The sequence below is a fragment of the Sinohyriopsis cumingii genome, chromosome 6 (genome assembly GCF_028554795.1).
Source record: "Sinohyriopsis cumingii isolate HCF-2022 chromosome 6, ASM2855479v2, whole genome shotgun sequence".
Lineage (NCBI taxonomy): Eukaryota > Metazoa > Mollusca > Bivalvia > Unionida > Unionidae > Sinohyriopsis > Sinohyriopsis cumingii.
In genome coordinates, this window is record NC_142966.1 from 135,865,579 (window position 1) to 135,892,028 (window position 26,450).

At 39.4% G+C, this 26,450-nt stretch overlaps 1 protein-coding gene across 3 annotated transcripts in view; it reads right to left on the bottom strand.

The window, feature by feature from the left end:
- Positions 1 to 18,116, bottom strand: part of LOC149798060 (heat shock 70 kDa protein 12A-like) — a 27,409-nt gene extending 9,293 nt beyond the window's left edge. Inside the window, exons 1-4 of one of the 3 annotated variants that reach the window (XM_089963144.1) lie at positions 17,983 to 18,116; positions 16,615 to 16,703; positions 14,183 to 14,223; positions 13,025 to 13,330 (exon numbers count right to left, since the gene is read on the bottom strand). In XM_089963144.1, coding sequence (XP_089819270.1) covers positions 13,025 to 13,330; positions 14,183 to 14,185 — 309 coding nt within the window. In that variant the 5' untranslated portion in view covers positions 14,186 to 14,223; positions 16,615 to 16,703; positions 17,983 to 18,116. Of the gene's footprint in view, positions 1 to 13,024; positions 13,331 to 14,182; positions 14,224 to 16,601; positions 16,704 to 17,982 lie in introns of all 3 variants that reach the window. The other 2 variants (XM_089963142.1, XM_089963143.1) reach the window with 2 other exon arrangements.
- Positions 18,117 to 26,450: the final 8,334 nt, after the last annotated feature.

Genomic DNA, 26,450 nt, shown 5'->3' on the forward strand with positions numbered 1-26,450 from the left:
ACTCTCACAAACGTACGTGAGCTCAAACAAACACACACACACACACACACTCACTCACTCACACACACACACACAAACACAGAGACACAGACACACACACACACACACACACACAGTCACATCAGTAAATGAGTGAGCATTTATAATCACACTACTCCTCACTCTCCCAAATTGGCAATTTTAACGGTCTCTTTTCTAGAGTAATGGGGTAGCCCTGAGAAGGGCTGATTTTATAACTCCAAATGCGCCTGGCTAATGGTTACATCTTCCGGGTCTGACGTCATAGACACATCTCCGGCTCCAATCATTATCCCAATTGATTCTTTTGGTTGACTGGCTTCACTATCGCAGTCTTCACTTTCAGGGATAGTGAAGACTTCCCTCTGTCTTCACCTATTCCACACTCTTGGATGTTGAGGCGTCCTTATACTTTCCGCACGTACCTGTACTGCTAATGGCTGTGGTGCTAGTAGAGGCTGCTGTGTTAGTAGTGGCTGTGGTGATTGTCTCTGTGGAGACGTCCTCGACTCAGGCTTGACCTCACACACAGGTCTCATCATTATGTGAGGTATGAGAGTTATTTCTTTTCGTCCTCTTCTGTCTAATTTTTCTCCTCCTCCTCTTTTTCTACCCTGGCCTCTTCGGCTATGGCCTCCATAACCAGCTCATTTAGGAGTCGCCTGGCATATTCCAGGTGCATCTGGAGTTCAATTTTTGCGAGTCTGTTGATCAATCTTCACAGTTGATGAATCAACAAGGGTAGCCAGACTGACGAGCGCTCCCTTTATATGGATCAAGCACGGACATGAAGGAAAACATCCCCTGTGACCAAAACTTACATTGCCCATATCAGTACACCAACAAACATGGATCGCGCGGACTTAAAAGAAACACTCAGTCATATTTTACTTACAAACACTAATTACAATCACAAAATGACTATTTGACTAGCTACGGAAAACGAAGTGCTTATAGACACAATTCTAACAAAGTCAAACGAACGAAGTGCTTATAGACACACTTCTAACAAAGTTAAAAAGAGAATTAGTCAACAGTGAATGGTAAGACTGAAGACTAACCCGCCTTATATGGTTCAAGCGCGGACGTGATAAAAAACATCTGTACCCTGTTTAGAGTCGGAACGCTAGGATAGTTTGATTTGAGGGAGAGGGATAGAGAGTCAAAGAGCATGTGTTATCATAAAAATGGCAAACAAACGACAGTTGCATTTTTGTCATAACTCAACATTTGTATTCAAATAGCTAACAACGAACAAATTTTTTATTTAACAATTTAACTAACAAACTCTTTTTTAAATGGCAATCTATTTTCACAAGGTTGACAACGTTGTGAACTGAAGTTAGACTTCCACTGTTGGAAGTCATTGGGCCATTGATTTACACTACGTTTCCTACCTAAAGACAAAAGATAACCATAATGCTCACAAAACCATCGATCTACTTTGTCGTCGTTTCTAAATGATTGACGATCAAAAGAAGTCACTAAATGTTTTAAAGAGTATCCAAGGTTGCGTTGATGAAGAAGATACACATAATATTGTCCAAACACCATAGAATCTGTGCCTTGCAATTTCACATTATTGAATCGTTTAGTCTGGGCATTTCTTTTCATATAGTCAATGATATCGTCTTCCAAAGGTGGTAATCCATCTGAATCAAAATACTCCACATAATCTTCTTTAGGAAAGTAGACGGCTACCCGGTAGGTTCTTGGGAGATGTCGTCCCTGTTGATGACATAAGCTTGATGGTCTTGAGGTTTGCGATGAGGCGGTTCATCTTTACCACACACGACAGTATTCCAAGAAGCAGTGTACAAACTGTGGTTCAGAAGGTGATAAAGTTCCCAAGTATCCAAACGATCCATCGGTTCTAAACTACGTCCTCGCAGGATTTTCTTTCGACGATCATTAAAACCCACATTGTGAGGATTCTTTTAGGGCCGTGTCGTTAAACGTGTTCTCACCCGCTGTTTCAGGTTTCCATACCACGCAAGCATTCAGATGAGTGTTTATGGCCTCGTTTCCGTATGTCAAGAGATTTTCCAGGTACGCTCGGTAAGGGTAAGTATCCTTGATGCTGCTGAATAGTTTGTTATTTAAGTACAAATACATTTCGATAACCGAAGAATGCATGAAATTGTTGAGGGGAGCTACTCTATCATCGACTCCTGAAGGGTCATTGTCTGCCGCTTTTTTCACTTGGACTTTCAAGTAAAAGTAACTGCTGTTCACATTGATGTAATCTTCGGGCTGTCCTTTGATTTCAAACTCGATGGGAGCTGAATACGTCAAAGAGGAGACGGGTTGATATTCGATCCATTGGGATTCTTATATCGTCATCATGGTGGGTGGCATGGCAGATAGATCCAGTTCCGACTTGGAACAGGCACAAGACTCTCGGTGCATCAGTTTTTTGTCTCTATGATTTAATAATCAAAAAGGTCTAAATCTCGGACTATTCTTCTTTTCTTAGTCTTTCTAGCTTTATAAGTGTGAAGGCTTCTGAAGGGGTGTTTACTTCGTCGTCTCTTTCAAAGCGTGGAATCCTCGTGTCACCATCGGTTTAATTACGGGGGCCACTGAACGAGAGACTGATTTCAGCATATCAACTTAACCATATCCTCGCTGTCGAGCGACGCCTCGGTACACTGGATACATGATTTACGTGTCATTAGAGAATCGTTTTGGAAAATGGAGTTTCACCGTGACTTTCCCTTTGGTAAATGGAATATTTTGTCCCAGATATCCTTTTATAGCAATGTTGACAGTGTCAAAATACGGCGAATAAAAACGACAATTCACGACAAAATAAAATGGACAACACTTTACCCTCCGAAAATTTCATAAGTAGGCGACGAGATACTTTATGGTACTCAATGGTGACACTTTTCCCGACACCCTCCAAAACTTTAAGAAACATAGCATTAAACTTGGTAGCAATCGTGCTCACCAAATTTTGACAGCTAAAATAATAGCCTAGGAGAATTACGAAGATATAGTTAAATTTTTGAGTTTTATCATTACATGATTTTTTTATCATATTTAAAATTAATCAAGTACTTTTGCACTTGCGCGTGATGAGTTTCTACCGTAAAAAGAATTTGATTTTGGAAGGACATTCAAGACTTGTGTCCGGTGAATGATTTCCATCAAGGCCACATCGCAGTTGGCTTCGTGATCCAGTTTGATGGTCTGAGGTTATTTGGCCGTGTAACAACACAAAGTGTTGTGTGCAAACACCTCTATGGAACTGTCACTAGGAAAGGTAAAATAAAATTGGGCATTGTTATTTATAATTTCAGAGTTCTGCTGCTGTGCGAGGAGTCACTGACAGTGCAAGGAGTGTCTAAAAGAGGATTGTTGTTGTTGTTGTTGAAATGGTGACTGCTGGGAAGGTGACTGACATTGGACGCTAGGTTCCCGTTTTACCGGAGTATTTCATGGAAGGACTGTGAAGAAGGTAACCGATGCAACTGCTCATTAACATGGTCCACAATTGTTGCAAACTCAGTTTAGCAATGGCTGCACCGATAACACAATACACCACAAAGATTTGGCAGAGAAAGACTATTTGCGTTTTAGTCACACGTTCTGCACACCACACCCACAAGGATTGCTTTTGTAGTTATTGCAGAGAAGAACTCGGTGAAGAAGCGGTCACTGCAGTGGCATCGGTAGCTGAGGCTGTGTGGAAGGGCATGATGGTTACTTTTTTATAGTCGATGACTGGGTGGATATCCTCTCCAAGGCACTGACTTCTTTGACACATCGTTTTCCCACTTTACGGGTTCTTTGTTCGAGAATGCTTTCAGTGTAGTACACGTCTTCTTTTTTGATGACACGTTGTAACTCCGTCAAGTAAAACGTTCCTTTTAATACTTTCCCGTTCATGTCTTCCAGTTTATAGACGGTAACATGACGGCCATGCACTTGTCCAGTGACACGAAACAATTCGGTGGTCCTGCTGGGTAAGTAACCTTTGTCGAAAATGGGTTTGATTTTGCCAATGCGCACCCAGTCTTCGACTCCCAACACTCCACTTTTTTTGGGGACAGCCACCGTCGGGGACGTACCAAACAGGCACTCGAAAACAGTCACTTCGTTATCGGGAGTCACGTTTTGGATGGCACGTTCGATGCCTCGATGGTAAGTGTTGTTGTACGCTTGAATCAGGTGCGAAAAGATGTCGATGTACTTGAGAGTGTGGTGATGCGTAAAATAGTTCCACATGCGTTCTTTCAATGTGCGTTAAAAACGTTTCCCGATGCTAGCTTTGGTTTCGGGATTCTCGGTGATGAAAAAATTAATGTCACGTTACTTTAATTCTTTTTTGGAAAGCTTGGTTCATAAATTTGCTGCCTTTGTTGGCTTGCCATCAAAGGGGGTGACGATCACTTTATTTCAATACCAGTTGGAGGGCTCGTACTAATTCACTGCTCGATTTGGAAGTCAATGGCACGATCCTGGCAAATTTGGAAAAGACGTCGATGACACAAAGAAATACATTTAGCCATGATTGTAGGTAGCCAAATGAGAAATATCGGCTAAATCGGCTTGCCATCGATGATCGATACCCTCCACTCGGGTGTGACTTCTGGAAAAGTTTTGTCGAATGGGTTTATGTAAAGTGTTCGTGGCTTGTTCTTGTAACCATGTTGCACTAGAGGTAAACGGAGACTTTTCAGACGGGTTTATGCAGCAAAATATAATTTCTGAAACCCTCCGTAACCTGCAGGATGGGATGGATCGTAGTAAATGCTAGCTAACGCCTTCTCTAATTTTTTGAATAAGTCATCGCTGATGCTATTTTGGATGGGACGAAAGGGTGGTTTGGAAACGGCTTCACGTGTCCTATGTGCCACGCGAGTAGAAGTCGAAGTTAGTGTGGAGGTGGAGGTGGTAAAGGAATGACGTTGGTCTTCTTTTCCTTTTTTACCTATGGTTTCCCTACTTCCTTTTTAACTTCTGTCGAAGGAGGAGTGGACATAATCTTTTTAACCCACGCTTTCAGGTCTTCTCGATGGGGTGTGGGGGAAGGGTTAACAAGGACGTTGCAATCTTACTAGGAATGTTAGCTGTTGGCGGTGTCTGAAAGATTTCTCGTACATCTTCCTCATGTATTTGTGAGGTTGTGTCTGTCTTGACCGCTGGGGGTGGTGGAGATAGTGGTGGCGATGGACTTTTCAACAAGGCTTTAATCTCTTTCAGAGTGGGCAGAGCTGTTTCTTCTAAAGCTTTCTGGTGAAAGAGTTGTAGTTGTTGCAAGAGTTGACCGTACTTTTGAAATGTTTCTGTTTCGGACAAATCGTTGCGATTAATGAACGACTGCAATTCGTGTTGTAACTGGGGCAGCTCGGTCAAATTCGGATTGGGAGGCAAATGACGGGTCCGTTGTTCTTGCCAACGATGGTATTCCATTAATCGTTTGTAAGGCACTAAAGCTAGTTTTTGTCCTTCCATTCCATTTCAATGGTCACGTCTGAGATTTTTGGACTCCAGAGGTCCCTTTTATCTGCTTGGTCATTTTTATCTTGATCCCACGAGTCCTCCAACAACGTTCCCAATACTCCTTTCAGCAAGGGTCCAAACAACAGAGGCAACATTCCTCTGCTTTGTACCAACATCTTCTTCTTTTATCGAATGTGCATTATCATTTGAACCATTTGGCGAAGAACTTGACGATGTTTGGCTAAGTATTGTGTCTGGTGTTTAGACAAAGGTATTCTGCGTTTCAAGACGTTTAAACAACATTCGCACACGGTATCGATGACATCATTGGAGACGGTTTGAATGATTTATTTTCGCATGGGTGGAGAAGCTTTGGACAGGACGGACAACATGTCCCTATGTTCGACTAAACGAGGAAGCAGTCCATTTCTTTTCTTTCCTTTGGGTTAAAAGAGGGATGGTTTCTCGGGGTGACATCTTTTGGGTGTTCAGGATAGATCCTTTCTCTTTATACTCCGTGTACACTTCTCTTTGTTTTTATTGTCCTGGTATTCGTAGCCGCAATATTTAGGACCGCTACTAGCGAAACTTAAAATCTTACCGTCGGGGTGTTCGTATGTCCAGGCTCTTAAACGGTCTCCTTCGATGTCTGGGTGACATTGAACAAGGCGATCAATGTAGATGCAACTGTCAGTGTCAAAGTACAGGACGCGATCACCTAACAGTTCTAAAGCTTCGTACAATTTAAGCGAGGATGGGCTGTCACGTAAGCCGCAATGATTACATTTCCACATTCGTCAGCTTGTACAAATTCCAGTTATTCTTCGTAATTGACTAAGATCAAATCCTCACGAACAACATTCACGTTTTTCATGTTTTTAGTTTTGTCGGAAATCATCTGGAAGTACCGGAAAGGTTCTTTCAAATACTCCGTCTTAGGTAAACACAGTCGTTGTGACATTTTGCCGTACAAGCAATGTATCATCACTTTGGCAAACGATCGCCTTCTTTCGTTTTTCTCTATGTGGTCTAAACAGATGCTTTCCTGCTCCCAGTATTTCTGTTTGAATTTCATCTGGTCTTCGGGAGTGAGGCACCAGGAAGGATAGACACAAGGTTCTTGTTTCAGTTTCAAAAAGGCAACCTCGTAGTCTGCGAAAATGCCTTTCTGAGTCTCGTCGATCTTGTGGTACTGTTCTGTCTTTGGAAAGAGGTAAATTTTGTACACGTCTAACAGCTGGTATCAGATGTCAAGAGCTTTAAACAATTCTGTGCTGACCCACGTTCCCGTCAAAGCGCGTTCTTCCTGAGTCTGCAGACAAGGCTGGTCTTGGTTGCATATTTCGACACTAGTACGGCTCAAGGGAAACATCATTTTTCCTTGGCAATGGTGAGGTAAAACGGGATGGTATAAGGCCGTGGGAGGCAAGACTGTGCACTTGATCAAGCCTTCGTATTGTCGAATGTTGTCCAAGTCAATGTGTTCCGTCAGCAATTATGGTTGCCTGCGGAAAAACGACAACATTTGCACACGTAAGGAGACAGTGAACACACGTCCAATTATTTAATTGCTGCTCCTTTCTCTTCGTGAGCGTGGTACAGAAAACATGTGGCATTTGTCCGTCCTCCGTACAAACTATCCCGCGGGTTCATTGGGTCCACCAACTTGTAACTTTTCTTGATGCGTTTAAACTCATAATCGGTTTTTAAACGGTGATCGTACTCATGTCTCCGCATTTCAGCTACTTGGTATCCTTGCTGTTCTAACATGAAACGCCGCTGACAAGTGGCCTGGTACATTACATCCATGGTTCGTTGCAAAAACTGATGTTTGGTGCCACGTCCAGGGTAGCAAAGGGGACATCGGTGAAAAAAGCAGCCTTTAAACTCGCACACGATCTGAGGGTTTTCTAAGTCCCGTCCATCCACTGATAAGTTCCGCTGTGGGGATGTTGGATCCATTTGTTTTCCTTGTCGCACAAGTAATGTAGCCATCGCAGGGCTTTGACCGAGTACTGACGCTTGACAAAGTTGTTCGTTTGAGGGCTGATGACAGCCAGGGTGTTTTTGGGCATCAATCGTTGGCGGTACTCTAAGGAGCACGCTTAGACAATTGTGCGGGCTTCTTTGAAAAGATCGACCCCTCCGTGTTCAATGAATAGTTCTCGATATTCATCACAGCAACGCCGTAAAATATTCACGTCGGAACAACAATAGTTTAGCATTTCTTTATGAAGGTCGAAAGGGTCCAATGCCTGAGTCTTGTACCAAGCTTAGAAATCTTCTCGTTGTTCGGTATGCATGTTGTCGGGGTCGTAGTCGTGATCCTCAGGCAAATGGGGTAGAACGGCGTGGTGATTGGCTTAGTATTGAAAAAGTGAGGACAGTAGTCGTTGGTCTTTTCTGTCATTTAAAATGTTTTAGGCATTCGACTCAAAGGCATGGTTAAGTAGCTCATCGAATCTTTAAGCTGTAATTGTCCCACTTGCATGGAAATGATTTTGGCTCAGTTCAAAGTGACTTTCAGACGTTCGGTACTTTGTTCCGTATATTATCTCAAAAGAAATTGTCCATCGTATCCCGCGAAATTGTGATCCATCACCGTGGCATGGCGATGACAATCTTCATAACGTTCGATGTCCTTTTGGTTCCACGTCTCATCGATGGGGTCTAAGATCCATTAGGCGAAATCGCTCAGCGTATTCGGTCTCCGAATAATTTTCTCACATCCTCCAGGAATCTTGCTGCAGTGAGGGCAGTGACTAAAGATAGGCTCCTGGATGCACTTTTCGCACGCTCGATGAGCCACGCAAAAATTAGGAATGTGAATGTCAGTCTCTTGGATGCATTTGAAATCGATAAAGATAAAATTGCCTTTCTTCTGGTCATTGTCTTCCTCTTGATGTTTGGAATGGTATTTTTGAATGTAGCATTGGTGTTCGAAGTCCACTATTTGGTGACAAATGTGACATCGTTTTGTTCCTGAACGTGTACCATGACATTATTGGTACCTATACCTTGTCCACGTGTAGGGCACAATCTCAGGAGTTGACAAGCACTTTTCTGCTGTGAACCTTGGGTCTTCAGATGTTGTTGGTACCAGGCAGGGCTGACAAATGTGGGCTGACAAGCATAGCAATATACTCGTTCTTGTTCTTCTCCAGACAGGGTTGAGAGGCCAAACATCCTGAGCATTTCGATCCACAATGCTTGTGTTGTTCTTGGTTGTTATAACTATGGTCAGATTTCTCACAAAAATAACTCTCTCCTAGGAAAGGGGTGATACTGGTGATGGCGTCGAAATGTTCATCGTGATAATGAACGTGAATGTATTTTCCGTATTTGAAATCTTTGCCTCGAAACAATTGAGGTACGCGCACTTCATGAGGGAGTACTTTCAAGGTGTAGCTTGGAGCTAGGACATCTTGCAATTTTTGCATTTCAGTAATACCACAGGATGTGTCTTTGGACAATCCTGCTTGCTGAAACAGGAGTTCTGTTTCTCTTCGTTGTTTGGCTCGATCCGATCGTTGAATAATTTTCCAAGTTCATTTCCATTCTAACGTGTCTTTCTTGTTTGGCATAATTTCCTCCCACCACGATGGCACGGGCTAAACACATTTGGTTTTTGAGGTTTGTTAATTTGGACGAGGTTACGCTTGATGCTACGAAGGTCGTCTACCAATAACACTTTTCTGCGTAGTCCGGTCCCTTTGGGGAAAGACACGTGGGTCATGAACAGTGTCGCTTTTCTATCGGTGATGTGAAACTTGTCGTTGGATTGTTGCACGTATTCAATCTTTGGAAGGTGTTAATTCTGCTGGGCTAGTAAACTCGATCCAAACGGGGGACTTCAGACTGTCGTGATGAATGGAAAGTCTCAAGCGATCGTATTCTGTGGCTTCACATTGTCGTTTCAGTGTGGTTAAGAAAACATTCCATACCTCGATGATGAAGCCCTCTGCTTTCTGCAGCGGTACGTTGGACTGAAATCTTTAAACTTCACCATGGAAGTGTAAGCCGTCGTTCTAAATGTTCTAGAGGAGTGATATTCCGTCTCCTGAATGTGATAGTATTTTTCAGTGTTTACTAATTGTGGTGAACTTTGGCTGGGTGTAGACTCTCTGGGTCTGGAGTCTGGCTCACTCATGTCATCTTCAAAATCACTGGCACGAATTTGTGCCAAGACTTCAGCTACTATGCGAGGGGATAAACCACGTTTCTGTCTATTACTTTGTTTTCTTCTTCCTTCTTCACGACATGATGCGATCATTTCATCTAACTGCGAAAAGTCAAATGTCTACATTTTAAACACCATGGGTCACTTTATATCCATGTCAGACCATCGTATATATAAAAGATGTGTGTCTTCCCTTCCAATATTCATTTCACTCTCAAACAGAGCAGAACGATGGAAGAGCCCACATATATCGAACTTCTGATCAGAGCTTTGGGAGGTGTCATAAGAAAATTTTCTTCATACAAGCCGACGGACTACTCCCACTTCTATCGTTACAAAAGACAATATACTTGCTATATCTGTAAGAAGAAATGACATTGGTCTTCAGAGTGTCCAGACCGTCAAAAAAGCAAAACATGTGTCAGAAGAGACACAAGTCAAGATACCTATTATCATTTTCAAGAACAAGGACATTGGTCTTTAGATTGCCCTAAGAAACAACAGGAGCAAGAGGAAGAGGGTGCTTCCGAACAGGAAGAAAAAGAGGCACCCTCCCCAAATGAAGAACCCAAACATGTGCAAAAAAGAGAAAAAAAAGAGAAGAAAAGAAAACGAGGAGAAAGTGAGGAAGAAGAGGAGGAAAAAATGTGAAAGTGAAGAAAAATTCAAACAACAGAGAGAGTGAACAAAGGTCTTGTGTTGTGTTGTGAATTGGATTGTAAAATTTGTACCAGAATAAACCAGGCATAAAACGTGTCTCTTGGTTTTGATCTTTTAGAATATAGACCTACATGGATCTACACTCACGCAATCACTCACTCAGACATGTAAATCAAGGGTAAAAAGGGGCTTTTGAGTTTTAATTGATTTTGGCAATTTAAATAATATCTCTTTTTGAGAGAATTGGGTGGCCTTGAAAAGAACCGTTGGGTATTTGTTTGTTTAACTATGGAACGGGACGTGATCATCTTTAACTGCCTTAAGCCTTTGCCACGGCCAGGACCTGCTTCTGGACTGGCTCCTGTCAATGATGATTTTGTATAAATCACTAGGGATGGTATAGCAGGCGGAGTAACATTGCTTGATTGTTTGGCTCGGGAAGGTCTTTTTCTCTTGGATCGTAATAAAGAAGTCTGATACATTTGTTTAAGACTCCTTAACTCTGGTAAAATGTCAATATTCTCCTTCTCTTCTAGACCTTGTTTCGTCTCTGCTGCTTCTTCGTGTCGTTTCCTTCTTGCCTATTCTTCTTCTCGCTGATGCTATTGAAGGAGAAAAGCTTGTTCTGCTTGTTTCTGCTGTTGTAAAAATCTGTTTAAAATCATCGACATTAGGTAAAGAAGGACAAGGTGGTGAAGGTACTGGTACCGGAACAAATTCTTGCGAAGACGACAGAAAATCGACTAAATCCCAATTAAAATCGACCTCTTCTGGAAGTAAGCCTGTGTTGACTTTGGTAGCCGCTGATATTCCATCGCTTCTAGTTCTCACGGCCGGTGCACCCCAATTCATTGTCTTCTTAGTTTCCGTCATGTCTGAAAACTGTGTTGCATGGATTGACTGCGCACAGACGATATCGCGTCTATATAGGGAATGTGACGTCACAGTCCGCTCTCTTCGGATTGGAAAACTGACTCCGTGTTGTGACTTAATTTTGTAACGCGTGTTTGGATTGGTGAATAAACTCAATCCGTCTCGATCCGCAGTTCCAATATAAATAACCGCAGTTCACTACATTCCCTTCACCTGTTCTCGTCGCTTGATGTGATTAACGTAGAATCATCTACTCTCGTATCGATAATGCTATTCCGTACGGTCTTATCCATGTATGTGAAATCATGGAAAATTATCAGGATCACCGATACGAGCATTTGGATAAAAGAATTTATGTGGAGAGACAAGGCTGTTTGAAGAGAGTTCTCATCTACGGACCAGCAGTCAGAAGACTTTTCAGGAAGCGAAGACCTATGCGTTGCCCTCTATGTTAACGAAATGATGTTAACAAAAACCCAAAGGCCCCTTTTAGGGCCACTCATATGCCTCGAAAATATTTGCTCCCTTGCCTAAAATGTCTTTTAGTTAGTTGTATAGTTTTTTGAATGTTGTCTGTTGTAGATATGCCTCGAAAGGATTTGCTTTCTATCTTAATTTTTTTTAAGTTAGTTGTATCGTTCTTTGTACAATGTCTATTGTATGTGTTATCTCTGTCTCTGTCCCGCCAGTCCCGTTTCCGTCAAGCTATTTTCCCCGCTGTTTGGTTGATTGAGGTCAGCTCCTAGCAACATTGTTACCCATTTTCTCTACTGTGACGTAACCTTACCTGTAATGTATTTTCCCATTGTCGCTATAAATCTTGTCGCTATACAGACCAAGGGGGTCTGTAATGTATTTTCCCATTGTCGCTACATCGCCCCCCCCCCCTTCACTACTAGTTTGTTTATGTGCCACATACAAATATAATTCCACTCTGTTGCATGTAAATAGAAGCAATACGGAAATTACGGAATTAAATTGTTAATGGAAATGGAGAGTTATCGAAGTAGCACTATCTATCTACCCGTTTTTCTTTACTAATAAAAAGTTTCGAAATACTTTCTATATCAACTCTCATCATCCATGCAAAGCTAAGTCAGAATAAAACCAGTACGTTAATGCAGTGCCAGGTCGCTGTTTTAGAACAAGGCAAAGCAAGATGTAAGAGGGAAACGTTTTGATCTCAAAAGAGCCAGAACCCGGTAAAGTAGGCAAATGACACACTGCCGTTTCATGACCTATAAGATGTTGCGAAACTGCTCAATATTGTTTCAGGCGCTGTAATGAAACGGTGGAGCTGTGACATCACTAGCATCAAATCGCAAAATGGCCCGTCGTGGTGTCGAAATGGTAACAAGCCGTTTTAAAACAGCACTGGACCAAAGGAGTAATTATATTATAATAGTTTCCTCTAATCTTTATACTTCGATATGCATGCCTACAGATGTGCAGAAATTTAATCAGAAACAACTCCGGTCTCGTTAATTATCAGGGATTTACTTTAGGTCGGTATATTTATTGGACAAAAAAACAACATTTTACTCGGATAAAGAAGACCACTATGCACAAAGGATAGGATAACGAGACAGAATAGAACTGAATCAGGAGACAAATGATGTCCATTCACAATGTCCATTTATTGTGAACCTCGGCCTAAAGCTGATTTTCAGAAGCTTAGGAAAGCACGTAAGAGAAAGTAGACATGATTTAAAAGTGTAAGCAAATGTAGGAAAACCTTCGTCACGACAATACATTATTACTATTATCATCATCATTATTATTATTATTATCATTATTATTATTGTTGTTATTATTATTATTATTATTATTATTTCATATTACCATTTTTCCATGCAGCATCATCTTAAAGCGACGAAAGTAGTACCACTGTTTATATTCAGAGCTATCATTGGATGCCAAATCTGCATACTTCGTTTCGGCGTCGTAACCGAAAGAGTCCAATGTCTTCCCATCCGGTTCTATCAAAACTGTTGTCGGCGCCTTTAGAGATACAAGTTGTCCACCAAACCACTGTTTACCACTAATCTTTGTAGGATCTGCATCGTACTCATGTTTGAATGAGAACGCCCATCCGGAATAGGTAGTTCCAAAATCTATAGCGGCCACAAGAAGGCTGGTTTTGGATGACTAGAAATATAGAAATTCAAATATGTACTTTTTCTCTGTGTTTGGGTAACGAACTAAATCAGTAACTTTCAGGATACTTCATTTTACCTATATGTCAAAGAAAGAGGTATCAGCTGAACTCATTAGAACTGAATGTTTTGTAACTGGAAATCCAAAATGAAGTGTTCTTGTGGAATTATATTGCGGTTTACTAACTATTGCTTGTAATGGAGTTATCCTTTCTTAAAGTGTTACCCTTTTTAAATTGGTGCAGAGGTTCCCTCTACTTGTGACATGTGCGAAAGTGACTTTTAAAAGAACAAAGACATCGCCAAATTAAACAGCATAACGTCAAAGAATCGCAAACATACAGGAAGCACAGACAGTAATATTGTTAAAATGCCAGAAATTAAAACATCTAATCACAGTCCTTAGTCAACATAATTTTCAATGTCTAAAATTGAAAGATGACATTTGTTAGGAAGAAAAATGACAATTCTTGTGCAATCAAAAGATTTAAGTATATCTCAGTTTACTGAGGAGGTGTTTTCGTCCGAAACTCTTCTTTAATTTCAGCACCTAATTTGGGGAATTCAGCGACATTAAATTGTATCTGAAAAAGTTTTCTTAATTTACACATAATTTGCTTCAAAAATATTACAATTTACTTTTGAAGATTTTCACATTATTTGACGCTGGGGCATAGCCTGCAAAACTAGGCATATACCATTCTTTAATTTAAAGTAATATTTAATTCAGTTTAGTTTTTTCTCACTGTATTCGTATCGGAGAATAATATAAAGTGCTTGTATTATAAATAAATATTACTTATAGTGATGTGTAAAGGTCTAAAATTCAATGCAAATCAAATACCATTGTTACGTTTTGGCAGCACCTCTGACGTGATCAGAAACCTGTAAGATGAAATAAATAGTTTATTTCTTATACTTGTATATACATAATTATTTTGATCTAGGTTGCCGTCGCTTTGTGAACTTCAGTGATGAAAGAGCCAATAACAATATTGTAGGAATTTAAATTAACTTTAGTTTGTTTCATGCAATGTCAACAAATATAGACGATTATATTATGAAAATGTCAAAAATTATAAACGCCTACATTAGACAATGTTGGTTTCTGTACTAGAAATGTAGACAAAGTCAGTGGATTCTATGCTATATCAAGTTCATTACAAGAGTACAAAGGAACACTCAATTTGCTCGGCAGACGACTGCCTAATATTGGCCAATAATAAATGTAAGTCATAGTACATGAAAGAATTTTGTATGTGTACCTTTAGCTTCTCTATATCCGTCGAGTTGAATTGCACATAACTATGCCATGTACTTCCCACAACAATGTATCCAACATTACAGAAGAGGAAGCTATGCAAGCTGGTCTGGTTTTGTGGGATTTAACGCCATTTTTGCAACACAAGCTCGACTATACATGGCGGACAGTATATTTAGTGGAGGTAGAATCCTGGAAAAACGACTGACCTACGGGAAACTAACATTTGTGTAAAATGCCTAAAGAACATGAAAGAGGGAAAATTGATCTTTTCAAGGACTGGCACATTTCAGTAACACATCCTTGTCTTGGATACTCTTTACTTTGCGATAAAAGAATCGTGTACAAAGATAGAAGTGACACTCAAGCAGTTTTGAGAAGCGAAATTCGAATGTTTATTCCACTTTCATGTTGCAAAACTACATATTTTTAAGTAATTTACGTGGAAATTTCTTCGGATTCGATGGCTTGTGAACCTTTTGAATCCATTTACATGGCTATAATGAAGCAGTACCCGGAATTCTACTACTGAAATGCGCTCGCTCGAATAGATTTTGACAAAAAAATAAACAATCGAAAAACACCCCCAAAACTGAAACAAACAAACAACCCTCCAACCACCCCCGAAGAAAAAAAAAACCGCGTATGTCATCATCATGTATCAGTCGGAGTATTCTTTGATTAAGAGCACTATAAAAAATGACAATTCTATAAATTATTATAGCGTTTAAAACAAATTTGTTGGGACAAGTACAAGATTTGACATGTTAATCATTTTGTGGAATTGTTCCAGTTAGTGTTTATTTTTTACCCTTTTTCATGAAGAGCACAAGAGGGAACTTGGTCCCTGCACTACAGTAGCGCAAATAAAATCCATGACATTTCAGAGAAATAGCAGATTTAATTAAAAGATTATGTGTTAGACGTATCTTTTCATTCTATAATGTGATAAAGTCAAATTTTCGTCCTTGATAACGTTCATGAGCAAATTAAAATAAGGAAAGAAAGGATGAACAGAGTGATAGAGGGACGAATTTTGCAGTTTTGTGCTCATGATAGAAGAACAATCATAGCAGAAAATTTATTAGTGATTCAGTGTCATAATTAGACACGAAAGTGACTTTCGGCTAAACAGTCTGAAATGAAGACCCAGAAGGCAGGCTTAACTATGGTCAGAGATGAGGTTAAAGAGCATTGTACCGTTTGGTGTACTTTCACTTTCGATTTTAATATGACGAATGACTTTCAAAAGTGACAGTTTTTCTATTATTACAATAGGTCTTCAGAATGTTACGTTTATGGTAATTGGATGAAATCTATTATTTTAAATGATTTTTAAATGTTCAAATAGCATGCTGCTACTCCTAGCCTTTCAAGAGTAATATGTCAGTACTGAGACTTGGCCCCTAATAGCTACAACGCACACCAATCAAAATATGGGCAAGTCAGAAAGCAAAGAGAACGTTAGTTAAATTGGCTAAGATATAGGCAATAGAGGCTCCTGTTAATCGATATTAGCTTTGTTTTAGATCTACGCTTATCCTCTACCACGTCAAGTCTAGGCTGAAGCTAAATGGGTCACTTGAACTATTGTTCTCACTGATTTCATTTCAGCATTGTGGAACCTTACTACATGCACTGAGGTATGCGTGTATTTTTTAAAATTTTTAGATTAGCTTTAACAATTTTTCAGTCATATCGCTACGACATCTGCAGTGAGGCAAGTGTATAGTGATATCTAGCACTGGGGCATCATGCAGTTGATATATAGCATCATGTCCCATCCAGTCACATTATCCTGACACCAGGCCGACCAGTCCTAACACTAACCTCTTAATGCTTAGCGCCAAAACGAGGCCACTGCTAGTGCATTACGTTAATGCTATTGTTGGTTTTGTTATACGGTTTAACGCCATTTTTCAGCACAAGATAGGCTATACATGGCGGCCTGTATTGATTATATCAACACTGTAGATAGATCCCAGGGGAAGTGTACACACACCGTCACGACAAACCATATTTCTTGTAGGTTTCTTGGTAGAAGTTCAGTTTCAAGGTTTTCATCCAGCCCAAATTCCTTTTCTCTCACTCCATCGAGATATACCTGCATGAAATCAACAGGAATATGATTATTTTGCTCAGATATTGCGAGTATAGCATGCGTTATATCTTCAATCCGCTGACAGACTAGCCGAAACTAAAGCACTGACGAAATTTGACCAGGAACTCATTTGCATTCCGAGTCACATGACTATACAAATATCGCGACCTACATGTCAATGACTTCAGAGTTCAAATAGTCACGTGATATCAACAATTAACCATTTCTAATGTTGCAGTAGGAAAACAATTCGAACACATAAATGAAGGTCACGTAATATTTATAAATTAATAAAAGAACATAGACTGTTACAAATATTTATTCTGAAAACAACGACCAGAAATCTGTAAATGTTTCAGCAACTTGGAAAAAACAGATTCAACAAGCGGAGAGCATAGGTCAATGCGGTAGTCACGTGGAACCAACAAAATACATCGCTGACACGTGCTTAGTACTTGATGAATCTGGTTTTCTCCACCTTGCTGCGATACCGACAGGTTTCTAGTCGTTGTTCTCAGAATAAATTTGTTGAGAATTAAATGTGCATTATATTTACCTACAAGTATTACATGAGTTTTAATTAATACTTTTGAATTCTATGCACAACAACGTTCGAAATGGTTTATTGTAGATACCACATTACTATTGGACCTCGGATGTCATTAACATGTAGGTTGTGAAATTTGTGTAGTCAGATGACTCAAAATGCAAATGACGAGTTCCAGGTCAAATTTCATCAATGCTATAGTTGCATCTCGTCCGTCAGCGGATTGAAGATATAACGATTGCATCACTCCCTAATGTTTAGAAAATAAATCATATTCCTATTGATTTCATGCAGGTAGGCCTATATCTCAATGGGTCGTTAAAGTTTGCAAAGCCGACTAGTAAGCGGCTACCCTATGCCGACCGTATATGGTGTCGGCGAATTACAACGTTTCGATAGGCAGTGGAATTTGACCCCACACCCCGACCTAAATGTCCAAATGTCAAAAATGGGGTAGCAATGGTTAGAGAAAACTCGGACTACCATTTACCAGCCTTTTTTCTAGGAAGAGCGTTGTATGTTTTGTTCTACAAACCCGCACAAGCAGATTCAAAAGGAAGTAAATAAGGTTCCTACAAATACTATTTTCTCTAACTAATAGTGCATGCATATATCTGAATCTAGAAATGGATAAGAACTTTATATCATTAGATATAAGAGTGAAACCAGTGTTAAAACAATGTGATCACCTAACGGATGAATAGAGAAGAAACAGGAATTAAAGAGTATCAATACCTTTCTGTTAGATCTGTACCTCACGTCTTACGACCTACACTGGTCCCGGCTGCTAGAAAACAGGTCAACTCTAGATATCGTATTCATTGATTTCCGAGAAGAGCGTCACGTGCTCATAAAATCTTTACGTTTATGAAATCCTAATCAAATGCAAGAAGGAACGAAATTATTTAGTTCTTTTTCCTATATCCGAGGAAATTTTACCTAAGGATGCTATTTTAGATCTTATACTCGTTGTACTATTTAGATGGGAATTGTGAGGCATTACACAGACATATAAACACTTTACAGTTGACAACACCAAAATAGCTTGAACTTGAAATAACAGGTCAGATGGGCGAACCAGCAGAAAGTGCTAATTTTGAAATTTAGAGCGTAGTGGTTCTGCACAATTTTACAAAACTGAGCTTACAAAGTTACATCTAGAATTCATATTAGTGTATAACATATCGCAGTAAATCTTGAAATGAATGAATACACGCATGAATGAATGAAAGAATGAATGTAGGCCTCAGTTAGAATGTGTACACTCACGTTTGTAACATGATACAGTTATGTTGTAAAGAGTGTTCACAGGTTGTTCGCTATTATGAAGTGCTTAGCTGTAGAAAGTGTGCAGTAATGTTCAACAATGCCCTTGTCGGAAGAGGTATGAGTAAACACTTACCTGGAAGGGGCTGTTTATTATCAGTCTGGAAGATATATATATATATATATATATATATATATATATATATATATATATATATATATATATATATATGTAAAAAGAGAGAGAGAGAAATAGCTAGCTAGCTACCGCATGTCCAAAGGATAATTCCCTGGACAGTTTTTATTGTTACTTTTCCTCGACCCTCGACCCTTTATTAATCAAAACATTCAGCTTGTTATCAGTACATGCGTGTTTGATCAGCAAAATGTGCAGTTTAGACTGCTTAATAGCTTTGTATATTATTATCTTGACACCATATTTGAAATAAAGACACGTGTGTGTGGTTGTGTGATTTGGGGTTTTAACATAACTGTAACAACTTTTCAGTCATATTGCTACGATGCCTGCAGTGTGGCACTTTATACTGATGTCTAGCACTGGGGAATCATTCTGCAGATATGTATCATGATGTCCCACCCATTCACATTATCCTGACACCAGGCCGACCAATCCAAACACTAACCTCATAATGCTGACAGCCTAGCGAGGAAGCTGTTAGTTTCATTTGTATCAGTCTTTGGTATGACTCGACCAGGGTTCGAACCTCCCGCATCCGAGGCGGACGTTCTAACCACTGGGCCATCGGAGCGGTCAGATACAGTTGAAGTATAACCCGTGAATTTAAAAGTTGATGCGTAATAGGGTCACTAAAGGTCCATCTCAGACTGTCGTTAGTTTGGAAAGCATACTGCAGTGGTCACGTATGTGGTTATGAAATAGACTTTATATTAAGGTAACGCAAGATTTTCAATATATATTGGGTCAAAGAGCATAAACCCGAAAGCTCTAGTTTCATTCTATACCATCTAAACGTGTGATACCTGTAATATTTGTTATTATGTGACTTTCTTAGGTGATTAATGATACATCCGTAGGTACCAAACAGCACGATTCAAAGCTCCAGTCTTGTCACAGGCTTACATCATAACCACAGATACTTCTTCTTGTACGTTCGTATGCTTGTTTATTGTATTTAGATTCATTCTGTCTAAAGGAAGTAAGACTAACTGGTAAAAGGTGAATGGGAAATCTTCATTCGCCAACGCATATCAATATCACAAAATCACACCTCTTCACTATTGCAGATGAGATTATATATCTAACGTAAGATCATAAGATATCATTTTATAATGGGCAGGCAGATTCATTCGTTAGATATTTGTTAAACCACAGGACTCCTAGCATAAGAAATAAATGTATATTTTTATTGGCAAACGCTGTTTATTTGTATAGAGTGATGTAATCTGACATTTTAGCAACATTTTTGGAATATTAGAAGGAAATGATAAATTTGTATCTGGGCCTTCTGAAACCATTTTTATCTAATTCGCATATAAGTAGTGGAAAATAAGGCTTTTGGCTTTCTTGGTCACTTTGGGTCCTTAATACAAGCCACGGCCTTTACCCCCATCACTCTTTAGGCGATCGATATGCCAAGTGCAACCAACGGATGATTAGCTTTAATAATCCACGAAAGTAACCGTTTAAATGGGGTAGAGTCTTTGACGTATATCAGAGCCCTAAGAGGACAACGTTGGACAAAACCAGCAATTTGCCACTGCTGTGCTTGTTATGGATGACCGATACTGCAGAAATACAATTTATTCCTAAGGTAGCAGCTGTTTTGATCCATAATTAGGCCTCTGCGTGAAGATTGTTTCTGTATTCGACTCTTATCTTTTGTAAATCCGCGCTGTTTCTTATCTGTGCTCGTAACTGTGAGTGAGTTTTCATTTCTTCCAGGAGAGTCTCAGACGCGGCATCAATGATCATGTTATCCGCGATTGCCACTGAATACAGTTTACTGGCCATGTTGATATTGCTATGTGAAGCTGCAAGTAGTTCTGAATAAATACTTACTCGTTAATGCATATCTCCTCGATATTAATATGCTATCATCACGAGAGACACCGGTTACGATCTGTATAGCTCCAGCAATAATTTCGATTGTTGCACCTACAATGGTTGTTGTTGCTATGATTCTAGTCAAACTAAGACCAACATTAGTTTCCGCAGCAAGACCACAATCATAATCTAAGATCAAACACGAGCGTTTGTATTTTATGATCAGCGCAGTTTTCGTGGTTATTTCATCTCACAGCTGTTTTTTCCCCCGCTATGATCATTTATTCACGTCGGTAAGTTTGAGAGTCCAGTTCTTCTATTAATAATACAATCGTGTATTTTAATTGCATGACAGGCAGACACTGTCCGGTCTCATCATCACGCCCAGGCGTCTAATGTTCTTACTGGTGCAAATGTGATGAAATTATAGAAAACCTTCTCCCCCCGGGAATACTTAACTCTCCGACGGTTGTGCGTTCTGGTTGTCTAGCATCCTTTTCTTGGAAAAACACACCCATTACGGTAGAACATTATACATTCAACGATTATCTTTGCCAAATAACTGTTACCAAAACAAGTGATTCCGGAATAACAGTAGGGATCTTCTTTTTAAATGAGTCAACGTTGGTGTAAAATATTCGTTGGTGAACTTGACCAGCATGGACAGATCGGTGAATACCATTTGGCCATTGTAGTAACAATCTCGGAGTGTTTTTGCATCTGGTGGTATAGTCAACAACCGGTTATTTTCACATGCTAATGTAAATACTCCAATCTGGCCTCGTGTTGGTACTGGCACATTAGCGTCATTTGCTATTTGACCCTTAAGAAGATTATTTTTTTGTGTATACAAGGGTCTGGCAACATAACACCCTTGTGAGGCAGATATTCATTGACAAGTGGAACAAAAGTACAATGGATGTTTTCATCCTCAACCAGTTGGTCTAACAATCTGCCACCTCACCACCGCAGTCAGATTCCATTACTTATATATATATATATATATATATATATATATATATAATCTTAAACACAATTAACAAAGACAGTTAAGTAACCTTTGAGATAAACGTTGAATGCTTCGAACTGAATGTCATCTCCAGTGACCTATATAGTTGGTACTGTACATGTAAAAAAATCTGTACAACAGTACCAGGTTTGTCTATACGTGATATTGGTGGAGTAAAACCAGGATCAATATACAGCTGATCCTTTATTAACATCATCATTCTACCCAACTCCCCTTTAGGTCCAGTTTTGATAAACAATTATGACCCGTACTCGCGTACCTTTAAAATGTGATGTTTAGAACTATCAAAGCCATTTCCATCAAAAGAACTGAAATAAGTCGACCATTTTCTAAGGTTGATAACGTAGTGATTTACTCTCCTTTGATTAATTTCCCCTTGATTCCGCTCTGTAAAGGCATTACGTTTGGTGGTGCGGGCACATTAGCAATGTGTTCATCCACATTAGACGCTTTAAGTTTGTCAGTGTGATCTTCAAATATTACAAACTCACCTGGATCGACACCAGTAATAGGACTTGGTAAATTCGGACAAATCCGCTCTGGTGGCAGAGCGGCTCAGATCCACATCAGCACGGTGTCGTAGAGCTGAGTTAACGTCCATAAATATTAATAGGCATTTTCGTATAATATTAAACAAACCTTAATGTGAAATCAATAATTGCTTTCGGTGTTGGTGAACATTCAAGTGCACGCAAAGCGTCAACAAATTGAAAGCATATGGGTCCACTCAACCGAGATTGTCCTGGCATAGTCAAATAATAGAAGATCTTAGCCTATGGGCATTCAACAACCCATGCCTGGTATTCGAAGCCGTTTTCGTTTTTCTACGACCACGAGAGGCCGGACGCTATGCGTCCACCAACCCCTATTTTTAGTGCTATTACTGAACAATTCAGATGGTCCAATGAAAGCAATAAATTAGGTACAGGATCAAGGATTCGCACAGGGAAATTTGCAGATCAGTATAGTTGTTTTGATGTCCATATACGAAAACAGATTGTAGTACGATTTGTTTCAAAGTTGGTTCTTGATGACCGCTTACCGCAAAGAAGCCTCAGTAAATTCTAAGTAATCAAATATAATTTATTTTATACTTGAACATAACATCGATTTATATTGTGAAGCGCCATAAACAGGTGTTTTGGTACGGTAAGAAAATGTTGAGTATTATTTGTTTGCCATGTAAATTGCCCTACAGTAGCATTTCGTGCGTGCGCATCTGCGCATCTATGGTGTGTGCGAGAAATGACAAAATAGAAGCGGTTCCAGAGTGATTAAATGGCAACAGACGTGATTCTGTAGTCAATGAAGGCGATAACACACGTATCCACAACGTTAATATTTCTAACACAACTCTACCATCATAAGCAGACACACAACGTCAAAACTGCATCTTTGGAGTTGTTCTTGGGGGTTAATTTGACCGTTTCACCTAAAAAGTAATCTTGCGAACATCTCTGCAAAACCCAAATATGTAACTTAGGGGATTGCACTCGAAAAACATGACCAAGCTCCACGAAGTTGTCTCTGTCCCTGAGCAAATACACCATTGAAAGTACCGTTGAGGCCAACTTTTAAAGGTTGTATATCTGTATCAGGTTTGACTTCAAAGTTTCTAGTTCGCCTAATTGTATACTGTTAAAAATCTGCATTTTCAGATGTATCCTTGATATACATCATTTTTTGACCAGCTGTTCTCGTGTAAACATCGCTATAGCTGGCAAGTCTAATAATTGTTGTGGCCATGTCAATGTTGTCAAGAATTAATTATATTTCTATCAATGGAATACTGTATACTTTTAAGCGGCGACATAGTTCTATTGTTTCCAAATCCAAATATGGTATTGGCAGGATAAATGGTACAACTAGAATAATTTTGTACGAGTTTTTCCTCAACTTTCAAAACAATGCCACACATGAAAGGAAAAGCTTTGACGTGTCCTGCACTTGCAGTTCTATTTTTAATTGATTGGGGTCCCTAGCTGGGTATGAATAATGCTGAAAATCTCTCTTGATGAGATAAACTAACATAGGTGCGCCCATGTCAGAGTCCCAAGCACTTTTGGTGCGCCTTTGAACAATCCACGAACAAAATCAGCGAGGTCAGTTCCATAATATGCTGAGTGAACGGGTTTGTTCTCGTTAACAACGCGTACTGGTTTAACAAGTCCACGAACGATATTTTTATATTTATATGTCAGGTCGATCTGTAATGTATAGTTGCACTGGCGACGATTCACTGCACAGATATACAACGTGCCCGTCTTGATCAATAAGGGAAGATGAATATACGTCAGGGAATTTTAATGTCATGGAAGATACACCGTTGGAGAAAACCTCAACAGTATGTAACATTGAACTGCCAGCTTGTCGTTTCAGACCTGCTTTCATAACTATCACTAGCGTTACAAGTCAGACTGACTTGGGTCAGTGAGCTAATCCACACAATGTTAGGCGTAATATGATGTCCAGTTCATTTAGACCATGCAATCTAAATTTGCTTATTTTCGGGAATATCTTTTGACCATCCAATAACTGTTCTCAACGACGACTGTCCAATTAACGGAATATTGCGGAGATGCATTGGTGGTAACTGAGATGAGATAATGTCGTACCTACATGTAGGAAGTTGTACTATATACCAAGTTGTTTTACGATCTGCTGAAAACACAACTGTGCTATTTGCGGGCAGGCCACCAATCGGCGATTAGGCCAACTGTAATAAAATCGCAGCGATGATAGTATTATCGCACGTTTTCAAGATTCCCCAGCAGTAATAGGTGCAGAAAAGGTCACAATGAGATCTAGTTTCTTGATGAAACGCATAGAGGTAACGCTTTGGGCTGCATACGTTGGTTTAATTGGTGACAATACTGCTACAGTTAGATGTATCAATGTTTTCAAGACCTGTCGCCACTTTTTTTTTTATCTCCTTCTCTGCACCAGGTGCTAAACTGCTGTCAAGGCCAAGTGGATAGAAACCCTAACAATGTCCACTACGTGGCATTATGGTAACTCGAAGTTTTGCATAAGGCTTTCTCATACAAAATAACTTGTTATTTTCATTGTCATCAAAGTCAAATAAAATAAATCCCTGTGCATCTTAGCCTGAATGAGCTCAGATGACCCATCACGACAAAGTAGCAGACTAACTCGAGATGAGCAAACATTGGAATTCAATAACATAACATTTCTTATTACGCTGATAAATTAACTTAATCACGTTTGCTTCGTTGCTTTCACTAATAGCATCTGATAATTGTTGTCTGTGCTTGCGATGTTTCTCTTCTACGTCGTTATAATACCGTTCTTATATCCTCTGAAGATTACAGTGAGTTCGAATGCCATATTTATATTAATGCCGAAAAGAATCTGTTTAATTGATTTGCTCTTGGGCAACTGTAATAAAATCGCAGCGACTGCAATTAGAAGTCTCACTAAAATCGTCAAAGCCTACAATCCCTGTGGGCGAGTTATTCATTCTTGAGCGACTATACCTTCTCCTGCACAATGTTATAAAGATTATTTTTACTTTTACACTCTTCATAGGCCGGCCCTAGTTTGTTCTGTTCCATTTCTTAGGTATCTCCCAAGTTAATCAATTTATAAATTTATGATGATTTATCTCTGAGAACGTATATAACATCTTTTGAGCCTTTTTGCTAAGTCTGTGTGATGCATTCAAACGACAAAGTTATCTCAGTTTAGCTGTTACACTGTTGATGTTCCAGTCGTTTGGTAAATTAATATCATTATTAAAGACCTCCAAACATTTATTCGAAATATTTTGAGAATCAATACAATTTGTGGCCATTTATATGTAAACTGCAGCAGCAATCCTTCTATATGAACTATTTTCAGCGATATTTTTTGTTTGCCAGTAAGCCTTCAGTGCTCACGCACTTAAAACAAAATGTATATTTCTCTGTTGCAAAAATACAGTTTGTCCATATTTTGTTTATAGAACCACACTGTATATTAGTATACTGCAAATATAAGAATTGTACACATTGTATTGAACTGTGACTTATTTTCGTTTCTGAAGCTTACACTTTGATTACTCTGACCGCTCCCTAAGGTTATTGTTAGCACAATAAATATAAGCCTGGAGTCAACATTTTTTGTATGCCTTAGTGTAAAGTGTTCTTTACCCATAATGATATGTTCCATATGCATATAAAACGACTCTATTCTCTTTCGGTCAGCCATTTTGGTAGTAAGGTTAACAAGTATCTAACAATGTCTTGACTTACCCAGACTTGATAACGCCCGACGACAATAAATGTTTAAACCTACAGTACCCCTTTCCTTTTATAATTGGAGCTTTGCCTTCGTGCCCAATCACCCAATAAATAAAAAGACGACCATGTAAATTTAGTTTCTAAACATTAAGACGTCCCCTACTCCATGATAACAGCATATATTGCGTAACAATATCAATAATAATGAGCGTTGGTAATGGCTTTGCATCATTAGATACAACAATCAATCTTAGGTGAATACAATACTATTATTTAACTGCTATAAATATAGCAATTGTGTTTTTGTTGAAGATTATGATGCTTATAACGATGATGATGATGGTGCTGATGATGCATTAGATATTATGCTGTCCATGCATGGGCTCCGTTTTGCTCACGAATAATAAATACAATTACCGTCAATAAAATGATCAGTGGATTGATTCGCCAAAATGAAATATGTGTAATGCTTATGACCTTTCTGACGATTCCTTAAAAATAGAACGAGTTTGCATACAATCCTTGAAAAATCACCAATGTAAAAAACGCAGAATCAAAATGTAGATGAAATGAAGAGATAGCCTATTGAGATCTGCAGCTGTATCCCTCAGCCTATCCCAGCTGCAATGGCCGTCTTAGA